The 13626-nt window shown below is 40.9% G+C and overlaps 2 protein-coding genes and 1 long non-coding RNA gene across 4 annotated transcripts; 1 reads left to right on the forward strand and 2 right to left on the reverse strand.

Annotated features, from left to right (window-relative positions):
- Positions 1 to 880: 880 nt before the first annotated feature.
- On the reverse strand, positions 881 to 4438 carry LOC118312025 (interleukin-15). The gene is made up of 6 exons (XM_035636281.2): positions 4300 to 4438; positions 2761 to 2819; positions 2456 to 2543; positions 2196 to 2240; positions 1601 to 1729; positions 881 to 1285 (listed from the first exon to the last, which is right to left on the reverse strand). The coding sequence occupies exons 1-6, from the start codon at positions 4366 to 4368 to the stop codon at positions 1181 to 1183; spliced, it is 495 nt and encodes a 164-aa protein (XP_035492174.1). The 5' UTR covers positions 4369 to 4438; the 3' UTR covers positions 881 to 1180.
- Positions 4439 to 4863: 425 nt separating this feature from the next.
- LOC118312026 lies at positions 4864 to 6933 on the forward strand. The gene is made up of 2 exons (XR_004794138.1): positions 4864 to 5005; positions 5244 to 6933. It is a non-coding gene; the product is annotated as an uncharacterized LOC118312026 (long non-coding RNA).
- znf330 (zinc finger protein 330) lies at positions 5021 to 12660 on the reverse strand. Of its 2 annotated transcripts, none has more exons than XM_035636279.2 (10): positions 12542 to 12660; positions 12004 to 12190; positions 11902 to 11921; positions 11732 to 11802; positions 11250 to 11326; positions 10412 to 10538; positions 10187 to 10291; positions 10004 to 10050; positions 7233 to 7350; positions 5021 to 5600 (listed from the first exon to the last, which is right to left on the reverse strand). In XM_035636279.2, exons 2-10 carry the CDS (start codon positions 12121 to 12123, stop codon positions 5335 to 5337), a joined length of 951 nt encoding a protein of 316 aa, XP_035492172.1. In that variant the 5' UTR covers positions 12124 to 12190; positions 12542 to 12660; the 3' UTR covers positions 5021 to 5334. The 2 variants fall into 2 exon arrangements, with proteins under 2 accessions (XP_035492172.1, XP_035492173.1); XM_035636280.2 differs by lacking the exon at positions 12542 to 12660 and adding an exon at positions 12290 to 12535.
- Positions 12661 to 13626: the final 966 nt, after the last annotated feature.

Raw genomic sequence — 13626 nt, forward strand, 5'->3', positions numbered from 1 at the left:
TATTTGTGTATGATGATGTGTAATAATTAACATGCTGTTGGCTCGGTTCATGTTGTGCATCTAAATGAACAGGTAAGTGAACTACTTTGGAGAATAACTAACTGACTCTACGTGTATTCAACTGACCTCTGTCCAATTGGTTTGCAGGATACGTTCAAGAAAAGCAGTCAAAGGAGAAAAAAGGTCTGTTGTCTGAAATGGAAACATGAATGTTTTCTATCATGAACTAAAAGTGCTTAAAGCCCAAACAATAGATTTAAATTCTCCAAAAATCAAAAGGAGTGTCAGAAACGGGTCTTTTTTATTCTGAAAATGTGACTCGGAAGTTTGTATTTTGCTTCTCCGTTGAGGACACTTGCTGCATCATCTTGGATAAACAGCAGCCGTGACATTTGACTCCCTCTCTCGACTTAAATCACTACAGACACCACTTGTGGCAGAGCTTCACGAGGCGATGAACGAATAATGACAGATGTGGATGTCTGGTACATACTGAACATACTCTGACTGCTGAGGAGTGGATCATTAATGTCTATGGACCTGGTTCCCTCTGACTCCGGTGCCGTTGTTTTGTGGGAAAAAGATTTATTAATTAAACTTTTTTTTGCAGCATATTGCTTCAACATTGAACCAACTCAATTTAATTTGTCACCTACATGTTGTTTTGCACGGTTTCTGTCAGGTCATCCTCATGTGCGTGTGTTTGCCTACAGTATGTTCAGATTACGGTCTCTGAAGCAACAACGCCTTCATCACTTCGTTGTTTTCCTGTCTGCAAGCCCACTAACAGGAACACGACTTGTTGACAAACGGAGCTGCAGCTCGAGATGGTAAGATTAATGAAGGAGGAGAGGAAAGAAAAGAAACTGAAGGAACTATGTAGGAAGGGTATCATTTATTGGAGGGCATAAATACTGTTTATTAGGCAGTACAGTCAGGTGTTTCCAGCTTTAAAAAATGTATACATTCTGTGTATATGCTGCAACTGCATGCTACTTCCTCATCTCAAAACAGTGTCATCATGTACATTCACAGCTGTTTCAGATATATAAAAATGACATGACATTTCATAAGGAAGGCGTGGTTTGTTAGTCTCTGATATTTACAAAAAAATAAAAACATTTTTATATAAGACAATATATACAATTACAGATTTGTAGCAACACGTGTTTGCATCATACTACATATTCCCCTTTGTTGTCATTTTTTCCAAAAGGGTATTTAGTCTCTCCAGGAATATTGTAATATTTTGGAGGGAGTATGCTTCACAGGGTCGACAGCCAACCTAGAATTAAGAGAGATGCAATTAAACTTAATTAATAAAAAAAAATTGATATGACACTAACACTTTGTTTAGTATAGTGTGTGGTATTGGTGGTAAAGAAATGAATGTTTCATTTTTGAGGATGTTGATATCCATAAAAAAGGATGATGAGCAATGAAAACATTCTTAAGGGAAGAAAATGCATAGCCACACTAGAGATTGTGTCAATTCTAGCTTCATCAGTGGTTCTGCAACAATGACAGGCTTTCTGTGGACGCATTTCGGTCATACCTACAAACACTCCATGGAGGATTTTATTTTGTAAACCGAACTTACAGAGCCAGAGTCAAGATGGTCGTTGAATGCAAGGATGCAGCTCGCTTTATTCCCCTTGACTTCTTCTTCATCGAGGACCATTATCAGCTCCAACATGTAACATTTGAGCGAAACATTTTCACAGTTCTCCTGGAAGAGAGAGAAGAGCCTCAGTGTGGACGCAGTCAGTTACAGAGGAATTTCATTGACAGGTATGAATTGGACTTCCCCTGTCTCTATAGCCGTGTCATGTTGGAGGAAACAGCATGCTCGTTTTTATAACAAGACAGAAGAGCAATCATTACAAATCAGGAAATAATGTGAATACCCCCCCCCCCCCCCAAAAAAATGACTAGAAACACTGAATGCTGATGTTGTATCTGTTGTAAGCCACTATTACATTACACTCACCATAAGAATATAGGAGGTGATGGTGTGAGTGTGGCCAAAAACAAATCAGTTCATCTAAGTTTAAGGTTTCCAAATTCAGTTTGAACACTTGATGGACTAAGTTGTTCAAATATGCTCAATAAAAGGTCGTGACCTCTGAGGGTTTCATCCGCTTCTTTTGTTTTCTGTCAGCCGAAGTTAAACCTGAAATGTTTTTACAACTCACTTCAATGTCGTCAATGGACGGAGCATACAGCATGGCGTCCGATTTCTGAAAGTAAAACAACAAATTTGAAAAGTTTTATTAATTAGGGTTATAACCAAAAAATACAATAAGCTATATCCACTATATGTGTAAAAGGGTGGTTTCTACATTATAAACAATTGCTTTCATCATAAGTGGTAAAAAAAAAAAAGGTTTAAACATGAGCAACATTTTTATTTACAAAAAATAAATATATAATTGTATTTGATACCTTCTCTCACCTGAATGGTGTGTTTGAGCATCCCCAAGCAAAACTGTAAATCTGCTGTATCAGCTACAGAAACAGCGACGGTTGAAATACTCAAGAAGCTTTAAGAGAGTAAAGAGACAGTGATTACCAAACGTATTCGTTCTGATAATGGTGACATCTGTCTCATGCTTCGTGTCCCTTCTAATCTGATGTTCTGTTTTTTTTTAATGCCCCCAACATTTTCTCACAGGACAACAGGCAGAATATAAGACAATATATAAAAATTGCCTCTGTCATTTTTAGGTATAGTATCCAGTATTGACACTGTATGCCTACCTGAGAAGTAAGAAACAAAGCCACACCTGAGTGTTGTGGAGCTGGAACTGGACGCTTTTCTAGAAATAATACAAGGAGATGTTAGTATGTCATTCTGCTGGTTATATTTTAAAGCTTGAATGAGACTAAACTGCAAAAGTGCAGCTTCACAGCGTCAAATGTACCGAATTGTATCATACATGTCTTTTTTTTCTAGTTCAATTATGATTTCAATCTTGAACAGACACACTCAAGACCCAAAGTTACAAATGAGGTGAGTGGAAAAAAAATATTTTTCATCCGCCAAGGAAGTTATGTTTTCACCCGTGTGTTTGTCTGTTTGTTTGTTTGTAGGGTTAGGGGTTAGGGTCAGTGAGCCTCAATAAACATATTTCATTCTTCTTCGTACATGCATGGCGGACATCCTCCGAAAAAATTTAACATAAAAGGCTACCCGATCTATCATGCTTCTTTTTTTCTTGCTGTGTATTATGAAGACCAATACATCCATTCATTGAAAACACAAACAGTCTATTCTGTTATTTGAGATCATAAAAACACACGGAAAAAACGAATCCTTCAATTAGAGGTGACGGATTTATCAACAATTCTTTTCAAGACTTATTTTCTCTTCGTATTGTTCATAAAATCTCATAAGATTTAATGTTTTTCCAGTCCTTGTACTCATACCGTCACAATTTCTGTGTACTTTAGATACCAATGGGGGGAGAGGCTCCTGCTTTGTGTCCTGAATCGGAGACGGGACCGTCTGAGTTTGAGTTCCGCCAAGTTGTTTTGGGCACGTCGTCTGCCGCTGACCTTTTTTACAAAGTGGGTTCCCTGTCTGTTATTGGCTCAATAAGTGACCAGTTCTGTTAATGGATTGCATAGTTTAATATAAATAAGCTATTTCACAGTTGTGATTTTTAAAAGGACATTATCACCAGGGCCCCCTGAGAGTGCTCCGCCCCCCTGAGTCAGGGTCCGCCCCTGTCCATGACCCAATGACTACTGTGCTTTGCAGCACAATTTAAAATGAACATCATGAACAACTGTGTCGAAGAAGACTTGAGACTAGCGATTGAGACCATAAACTTTTCCATCAATCAAGTGAGAAGAAGAGTCATTTTCTCATCGACTTCCAGAAAACGGACTTCTCGTTGCAACCGATGGAGTCGCCCTCTGCTGGTCATTCAAGAGAAGGCAGGTTTCAGGCACTTTGGCTTCTCTCACCGGATTGTGAGAGAAGCCAATTGTCCTTGACCTACTATCTACTCTTCCTTGACCTCAGTGGAAACCGTCATGAGGTCAAGGAAAGGAGTGAAGGAGAACTGATAGGACTTAGGGAAAGTGGACTGCGCTGCTCAGAGAATCCGACTCCACTTTCACTATACGACGGCGGATGTTATTGACGTCGTTCACACCCTCCAACTGGAGGAGGAGCTAAAAACATAAAAAAAAAAAAAAGTGATCTGTCTCAATCGAAAGTGAAACTACACCGGAGACCGATTTGTTTGGTTTAAACAAAAGTGCGTTTCGGTGCCGTTTGAACCGACTCACCGCTCGCTGGTCCCCGGGCCATGACAGCTGGACGCAGACCACCGGGGGGGGCCACATGGAGTCCATCATCTGCGCAGCGGTCGCCCCCCAACCCGACGGAGCCCCAGGCCAAGATCACATCGTTGCATTTCCCCCGCGTCGGTAAGGCAGCTCCTCCGTGTCGCCCCGGGTCGGGTCCGCTGTGACCAGCACATGGGTCGAGTGTGCGCGCGCTCCGGACCGTGGCTCTGCCGTCGGTCCCGCCCAGCACCTCGGCGGAGCGGCGCGGACGTTCCCGCCTCCTTCCACTCGTCACTCGACGTCCCGGCGTGCGCGTCAGGGCCGCGGCGGACAGGAGCCGCGCTCAGGTCGTCATCCCGCTCACTTCCAGTGTTGCTGTTGCCCGGCATGAATTTCTTCTGATTCCTGTTTTTGTTTTGTTTTGAACTCGCTTTCTGGAACGCAAAATCAAGAGTGTCCTGCTTTTCAGGTTTCAGAAAGCTGGATGGTCAAATTATTAAACACTTACGTTTTGTGTTACCACAAAAGACAACATCGAAGCAGAGGGCAGCAGCTGCTCGAAATGTGTGTAAAACATTTGCAGAGTGCATATTCTCATTTGAAATTGGATTTGTCGGATCATAATTTTGGCCCCCGGGGGCCTCCGGAAGCTCTGGTCCAGCCACGACATTGGCAAGAGGAGAATACACGTCGTCTCTAGAACTGGGTAAAGAAACCTCAATTTTTTTCAGAGTGTGAGTTTGTTTTAATAAATCAGTGAAATTTTTGCCTTATATCATTATAATTTGTCTTTATATTCTCCTACTTCCTGTACAGCAGTTTGTGTTGATTTAGTTGGACAACGTTAACAGAATATTGAGTGAGTTAACGGATTAGGTATCTGTACAGAAATGTAATATTGTTTCGATACCCAACCTTCGTCATACCAACTCAATTTTACACAGATTCGCCATAATTCTGCAACCGTAACCATGGTGAACATCCACTGAAGATCACTCGGATCTATGGGACAGGCTCTCCAGTCTGTGTCTCAGTTCAGGCAGCAGTCCCGTCCAACTTGAGAGCAGCCAGGGAATCAGTAGCCGCTTCCTCTTCGCCCTCTTCCTCCTCTTCTTCATCTTCCTCCTCCTCCTCTTCGTCCTCCTCCTCATCTTCCTCATCGTCGTCATCTTCGTCATAGTCGTCCTGTCGGTCTCCACCTCCGGACGCTAAGTTCTTCCAGTAGGCGTCGTACCCTGACGCACCATCGTCATCGTCGTAGTCATCGGCTCCAGCCTGGCGGCCAAACTTCAACGTCCGAGCTGCAGAAGAACAGGCATGGAGTCATTTACTTACATCTGCTGAGAGATATTCTGTTTCTTTTTGGAAAATCTGGTTCATGTATTTCAGTTATTTCAGATCCTTTATTGGATTATATTTATTTCATTGTGCACAAAAGTAGCTTTTAGGATACTTCCAGCTTGTGTCACCAAAACAATCGCTAATTCTGTTTTCCTAAAAAGAAATAAAACAAATTAACTGTGATCTTTGAAACTCCTTAAATGTTATTTAACAACATTATTGATTTTATATATATATTTTATATTAATTTTTTTAATTATTATTATTAAGATGATTTGAACAGTCTATAAATAGCTAAAAATCCTTTATTTGTCCAACAATGGGGATTTGGGAATCCTATGAAGATTCTGTAATTACCTTCAGAACAGTGACTAGTGCTGTTAAATGACCTGTTTTTTGTTTTTAAAGGTATTTTATTTGGTAATTCAAAAGCTTTCCTCAAAGATTACTGATAATTTGTAATAACGGCTGTTAATGCTTTCAAACTGGTTAGAGAGCGACTTACACAGAAAATAATGAAATGAACGCTACAACAAAATGACGGATGTGGACGATGTAATTATTGGTACTTTCAACATGTGAAGGTGCTGGGAAGCATCTCATCTCTCTTTTAAGAATTAATCAAACCATAATTTTGACTGTAATCTTAAATCAGCCATTGTAAGTACTTAATCACATAATTAAAAAGTTAATATCTCTAAAGCCCTGTGGGAGACTGACTTTATCTCCTTGTCTCACTCTCACATGAAGATAACATTAGATAGAATACCTGTGTTATGCTGTGGCCAACAGGGTCTGTCGATTAATTACTGGCAAACTACTAATTCCATGATCAAGGATGAACCTTCAAGCTCAAGCGGTTCCATCACATTACACTTGGATTATACTGCAGTGCTTCAATGTTGTAACTGAAGTAATCATACACGAGTAAATAAGTAAAAAAAACAAGTGACACTAGGTCAGATACATCTCTTTTGGTCATAAATAGTGTAGTGTATTTTTGTCCATATATGGAATGAGAGGGGAATATGTGTTTACATCTCTTTCTTTGAAATGCCAAGATAAGGGTCTCCTGATGACCCCTCACCTCACCTTTTGACCCCTTTAAGTTCCATGTCTAACATAGCATAACTTGATTCTAACCAGAGGTTCTTACACAAGTAAACAATGGACCTATAAATATTACCCCCAAGAAGAGTCGGGAGGGTTGTCATTTTGGCCGGACACTCTCCAAGCTCTGCAGAGCTTGAATCGATGCTGGTCTTTTTGTAATAAACCTTTATATACAATCAAGACGGTGTCGGCGGACTTCTCTTCAATACATCTTCACATCATCGCTACTTAGTATACAACAATAGCAAAAAAAGAATTACATATATTGTATTAGAAAAGACAAAAAACTTTCTAAGGAAAATGCTTTAAATATTTATGGGAAATGAATGTATTTCTCAATATTCATTTCTCGCTCTCGCTTTCGTTTTTTAAAATCATGATTCAGCATGGAAGTTGAGGCTGAGTCAACATCCTCCCAACGGCATTTACTGGAAACAAATAACAACTGTCAGCCTCGTCAAGGTTTGTGTGGGACTCACTGGACATGCTGAGGTCTTTGGTCTCCTGCGTCTCGTGGCCGCACTTGGGACACGGTGGAGCTTTGCCCTTCTCCTGTTTGAAGACCTTACTCTTGGCGTGGTCGTCACAGTAGCATGCCTGAGAGGACAGAGTTGAACGGACGTTAAAAATCATCATATGGAAAATGTTGAACTTCAGAAATGAATCAGACCCCTTCGGTTGAGGATTTGAGTTATATTGAAAAGATGTTTGTAAATGTATTCAGAATCAAAAGCTGAAATCTCTTATTCATAAAAATATTGATCTGGTGCTCCACATTGTGGTCAGGTGCATTCATGCTTTTATTTTGGTGAGATGTGTCTGGAACTGACTGGAGTCCGTCTACCTGTGACAAACTGAAATGAGTCAATGTGATTTATGAAGAGGCAAACCTGTGAATGTACAGGCACTCTGTAGACCACCACAATAAAATCGTGGGAGGAATAGATCAGTGCAAAGTTATAAAACTATTTCTAAAGCTTTGATTGAGCACATGGCCCTCAGTAATTGTGAAATAAATGACCACGGTGACTCTAACAGAGCTTCAGAGATCCTCTGCAGAGACAGGAGAATCTACTTGAAGGATGATGAGATGCAGTAGTCATTCAGTCAGGACTGTATGGTAGACTGGCTAGAACCAGGGGTGTCAAACTTAAAAACTGGCCCGCCAAAGGGTCCAATCCGGCCCACTGGATGACTTTGCAAAGTATGAAAATTGCAGAAATATCATTAATCAGCGTCCGCGCCGGCACAGCGTCCGCCCCGGCATCACCAACTAAAGCTTCCACTTTAGTTGGTGTGGTGATGCCAGCATTATTACACGAGTAGAAATGTAATGTGTTTATGGAAAATTAAAAGAATTTCTAGATCTCAGCAAGTTGTTCTAATCATAAAGAAGTGAAATACTATATTGTTGTTCAGTTCCAAAATACATGTGACTAAAGTAACGTTTTGTGCCTTTGTAGATCCACTGTGAACTGTAAATTGTAATGCACATGCAAGGACAGTAGACTGATTGAATGTGAAAAAACTGAGACATATTGATGAAATTGGACTTATTTTTCTGAAGACATCTCAGGCTGTTCACCATCTTGTAAATGGATGGTTCATTAATTGAGAATGTTTTCAGAATGTACTTGTACTTTACACTAAAAGAAATGGAAAAATTTGTAGGAGTTGTTATTTATAGGTTATTATGCAATGGTTTTACTGGTCCGGCCCACTTGAGATCCAATTGGGCTGTATGTGGCCCATGAACTAAAATGAGTTTGACACCCCTGGGCTAGACAGAAGCCGCTGTGACTAAAAGGCACTCTGACAAGTTTTCTCAAATGGCATTTGAAGGACTGAAGGACTGAAGGACTCGTCTTGTCTGACGAGACAAGAAGAACTTGTTAGAACTTTAGGGCACTGCTCATCACCTCGCTAATATCATCCCTTTGAGATTGCTTTTAGCAATGAAAAGTGCTCTATAAATGAAATGTATTATTATGATTATTATTATCCCTGCAGTGAAGCATGGTGGTGTTGGCAGACAGGGAGTCTTGTTAGAACTGAGGGAGGAATGAGGAAACACAATCGTGTCTCTACACCCCCCCTTTCAGTAAGGCAAAAATGCACACACAAAAAAAGAAGAATTGAGGGAAGGATGAAATGCAGCCAAACACAGAGATCCTTGAAGAAAACCTGAGTGCACACAAACTGAGACTCTGAAGCATACAGCAAAGAGAATGCTGGACTGCCCCCAGTCAAGAGCCCAGACTTTACCCGATCTGTGGAGAAACCTGAAGACAGCTCTTCTTTGAATTTGATGCAGCGTGAGGCCAGTGTGAATGGGTTAAACTCCCCAAGTCCAGGTGTACAGAGCCTGTGGAGACTTGCTCAAAAAGACTCAAAGGCGTGACTGCTGACAGGGGGTGCAGTGTAGAGTTCAGCATTAAGGGTCTAAACACTTAACATATGTTACTGAGGGATTTCTTTTATCGTTTTTCAGGAAATTTGGACAATGTGGTCAATATAAAGTAGCGTGATTTGAAAAATTGAATTGTCTGTGTATAATGGATGTCTTGTGGATTTTCTTTATTTCATCTTTCGCTTTGTTGCACTAGACATTTTAGGGAGTAGCAATTGAGAATTGAGCAAACATGAAAGAGTGAGCCAGCTGACAAATCAGAGCAGACTGAGCCTTTTTTGGGGGGTTGGTCCATGAGCTAAAATGGAGCATTTCAGAGAGAGGGTGTAAAGAGGTGATACAATGATGTACGGTATTCGACAAATAATGTGTATCTTGAACATTACAGCATGTAAAACTATTCTAGCAGACCCTCAAATTAGAATTATGAAACTGTAAATACCAAAATATGTTCACTTTAATGTGTATGACTTTTATTCTAACAGTTCAGAAAGAACGTTGCAAATGTAAAACAGTAAAGGTGGAAAAAAGGTGGGGCTTGATTGGAGTGTGTGAGTAAAAATAAATGCAGTCTAATACGAAAGTCCTGCAGTAAATCCACTGTTGAGAGAGGTACTGATTCAACTCTATGGTCACTTTAAAAGGCTGCAGTTTGCGGTGCTGTTGAATTGTATTGCTTTATATGCACAGGTTATTTGACTATTTTGTCCGTGCCATTTATATCAATGTGGGTCGGGCCAAATAACAGAAACACCTCTATACCAATGCAATAAACATTATAAGATTCATGATAGTAGGATTTAGTGCCAAACGTTTGAGCTAGGCGTATATTCCCCTCACCTTACAGCGCAGGCAGGAGTGTTGTCCCAGTCTGTTACAGGACACACCTGAAGTAGAACGTGAGAAAAAAATAACTGTAAACAATCAAGAATACACATTATCCACATGATTCTCTTGGATACAGACACTTCAACCACAAAAGGCCAATGAATGACAGCTTGAAAGGAAATCTCAATGACTCACACTTGTATGTTTCTGCCTGGAGGATTTGGCAGCTTGCCTGGTGCTCAAACTGATCATCCTCACACAAGAAGTTTTGGCAGAAAGAGCAGCGGAAAATTCGCCCTCCTGTTCAGAAAGTTAAAACAGCCAGTGGTGATTTTTTAGTGTGACAGTGATGTGACAGAGTGAATTTCAATCAAACTGGAAGGACGGGGGGATGAGAGATGGGGGCGTGGAGGGTCTTACCATGATCCCAGACACTACGCTCACACTCAATGCAGTCTGCATCCGTTAGGGGACATGCACAGGCGTGAGTGCTCAGACATTTCCTCCCATGGCACACCCAGGCTTCACAGAAGTCACACACTGCCCCCTTGTGGTCGTGTTCAGATGTAGAAAAATACATGTCTCAGTTTGCGGAATTCAACCAAAACTTGGTGGAAAAAACGCTTTTAAATCTATGCTGAATTATGAAAGCAATACACATATCAGACACTGATAATTGGTCATTGCGCTGTAATTGGTCATACAGCTTTAACATGTTTAACATCTTTATTCTGGCTTTCATTTTAAGCATTATTATAATCGTGGCCATAATTGTACGGTCCCAATTGTACTCGCACAACACTGCAATATTTGTGTAACAGTGGCATAGAGCGATAATAATCCATTTCAGTCGACTGATGAACTTAATCCACATTATAGTGTCTTGTGCTGTTGGGACACATTTTAGTCGGTGTCTAATTTGTGTAATGTCTGCTCATTTTATACAACACCACCACTACGACATCTGTATGATACTGTAGGACTGTAGGTCAAGATCACTTCTATCATCTCCCAAAATAAATGTTTCTTTTGATTTCAAAGTTTGCCGTAACACAGGTATGACACAATAAAAACATGCTTAATGAATAAATCCACATTTGCGACCAAAACCATGAACTAAAATAAAACATAATCAACAAACCTTCTATTACATTGCTGCAATAACCAAGTATTCCCATTGGGGCTGACAAGTGCAGACTGGTCCCGGCACAAAGAAACGTTCTTATACCGAATTAGTTTATAAACGTTGATATCTTACCACCATGGCCATCCCAGTGCTGTGAATCCCAGGATGTTTGACGACACAGTCTGACGACTTCATGCACTTGGTTTTGCCTAACAACACAAACGTTGGAAATTTCAGGTGTCCAACAACAACAACAGCAACAACCACAACAACAACAACAGCTAAAAAAACAACGACGACAACGACACGGCTGCAGGAGGCATGATATTGAAAGGCAGGAGGGGTCTAACAAAGCATTGTTGCTCAAAAACTATTAACGCCAAATCAGGGAGTCTGATTTGAAACTGTTTTTTATTAATGAATATATCTTAGACCCGATATGTAAAGGTTTACGTCTTCAGGAGGAATGAATGGACTCGAAGCCGAGTGCCACAGGCGTCAGAAAGATACGAGACAGATTATTACACTGTTGGTTTTGTCAGAGAACTCACAACGGTGGTAGGAGACAGAACATCTACTGTATCAACACAGACACAATCCAAACAGTTGCTCACCACACTGTGCGCAGACAGGCAGCTTCTGCACCGAGTTACAGAAGTAGCAGAAAGCTCGGTTCTTCTGTTTTCTACCCCAAAAAAACAACAAAAAAGAAAGTGTGTTAACTCGTTGACCCAGTCACAGTCTGCTTCTTCTTGTATCGGAATGAGGTGTGATGGTCACTTACCTCTGACATTTGTCACAATCCTGCAAAAACAGATCAAAATGAAATGAGTAAAGAATCAACTCGTGCACGTCTTTGTAGTGACGGTGTCTGTCGACTACTCGCCATGTTGAAGTTGCAGGGGTGTTTGGCCACATCGACGTGATCCCGGTTGGCCCGGGTCTGTTTCTCTCGCTCCTTACGACTCTCGGCCTTTTTCCGAGCACCCGTCTTCTTCTTCGGCATCTCTGCTCGCTGGTGTTCACTGAGCTCGCGGCGGGGTTTGGGTTTTCTTTTTCTCACTTCCGGTTACCTGTAAACGCGGAGCACAACCTGCTGAGGTGTTTGACAACGTCGCGCGCTAATGTGCGAGCAGCCGAGCTAAGCGAGGGCGACCCCCGAGAGACTTTACGTGTTATTTATTCCTGATTTCTGCCGTTGACGACTACACTCGCTTCCTGACGAGGCTTCCGCTGCGTGTGAGCTTTCGGAGAAAGTGTCGTGCACGAGTCACACGGACACCACAGTAAACGGACTGCGGCTGGAACCGCTTTATATTTAGTCCGTCCAGCATTTGTATTAATGTTTCTGAGTGATAAACAAACGCGTCACAAGAAATGTACGATTCCGATTTAAACATCCATGTTTTTTTTCTCTCTCTTACCGAAGAGATGAGCACCGTGACATCCACCGGGTCCGACCAGGAAATCTGAACGGACGGAAACACACACACGACCAACCATTCGTTCCTACATCTGAGTTCCGCGTTGGAAGCTGTTCACATTTCAGATGTCGGTGTTCTCCGAAGGCTGTGTCATTGGTGTGTTTAATGTATTATGTTTAATACGTGTTCTGCTCCGTTTTGAAATCAGTAACGGTGCTAAAAAAGAAATGTAACTCTCCGTCTGGCAGTTATAAACGTTTTTAAGTCATGACTAGACCAGGCAGATAAATAGAAATAACCTGGCATGAAACCAAACTCTACTGAATCTGGACACTTAACCTGTCGATTCAAAGATTCCTTGTGAAAACGTTCAACATGAGAAGGTTGTGTACAGTAAAGAGATGCCCGAGAATTGCTGAGAATGTTTTGTTTTTCCCTTTCAACCTGAGCTTAACAATATAATAAATTTACCAAAAATAAATGCAGGTCATACTTTTCTTCCATCAAAAGAAATGCAAAAACAGAGAAAAGAAATACGAACAACAATAACCATGCAGGTGAGGTGGACAGCTTCCTGGTTTTAAAGATCAGAAAACAACTCCCTGTTTCAGGTGCAGGCTAATGAACCTGTATGAACTGGTTTCAGGTTTCCTGCTGCCTCTTCATGTTTTCCAATTTCATGGAATGTGTCAGTTCACTAAAACTGGTGCAAAATATGTACAGTACGGTAAACACATTAAAAATATATATTAGATGTAAAGACAGAATTAACCACATTTATTAAATGGCAAATTTACATACAATTTTATTACTGATTGTTAACGCTTGTGTTAATGAACATTTAAAATACAAGAACAATTTAATAGGTCAACCATAATAAATGGTAAATGAATTAAACCCTTAAAAAAAAAAAATTCTTCTCCTTTGACCCTTAATGTAGTCAGTTTTATGACACCCACCCAAATGCTCTAATTTATGATCATTATCACTGCATTTCAGTGGCAGTGGTTTTAGGTGCCCTCTTGCCCGTTTTAGTTCCTCCACGTGCCACGAGGCGTCATAGGCCCTCGCTGTCCACGCCCACG

Source organism: Scophthalmus maximus, chromosome 8 (genome assembly GCF_022379125.1).
Source record: "Scophthalmus maximus strain ysfricsl-2021 chromosome 8, ASM2237912v1, whole genome shotgun sequence".
Lineage (NCBI taxonomy): Eukaryota > Metazoa > Chordata > Actinopteri > Pleuronectiformes > Scophthalmidae > Scophthalmus > Scophthalmus maximus.

What these genes read in the sequence shown, in the direction of transcription:
- znf330 (XM_035636279.2), bottom strand. Translation starts at nt 12,123, where the DNA reads ATGCCGAAGAAGAAGACGGGTGCTCGGAAAAAGGCCGAGAGTCGTAAG. An exon ending in GCCTGTCTGCGCACAGTGTG is followed by an intron (nt 11,327 to 11,731) that starts GTGAGCAACTGT and finishes TTGTGTTGTTAG; the next exon opens with GCAAAACCAAGTGCATGAAG. An exon ending in CAAAGACCTCAGCATGTCCA is followed by an intron (nt 5,601 to 7,232) that starts GTGAGTCCCACA and finishes GTTCTTCTGCAG; the next exon opens with CTCGGACGTTGAAGTTTGGC.
- LOC118312025 (XM_035636281.2), bottom strand. Translation starts at nt 4,368, where the DNA reads ATGATGGACTCCATGTGGCCCCCCCCGGTGGTCTGCGTCCAGCTGTCA. An exon ending in TGCTCAAACACACCATTCAG is followed by an intron (nt 2,241 to 2,455) that starts GTGAGAGAAGGT and finishes TTTTACTTTCAG; the next exon opens with AAATCGGACGCCATGCTGTA. An exon ending in ACCATCTTGACTCTGGCTCT is followed by an intron (nt 1,286 to 1,600) that starts GTAAGTTCGGTT and finishes TCTTAATTCTAG; the next exon opens with GTTGGCTGTCGACCCTGTGA.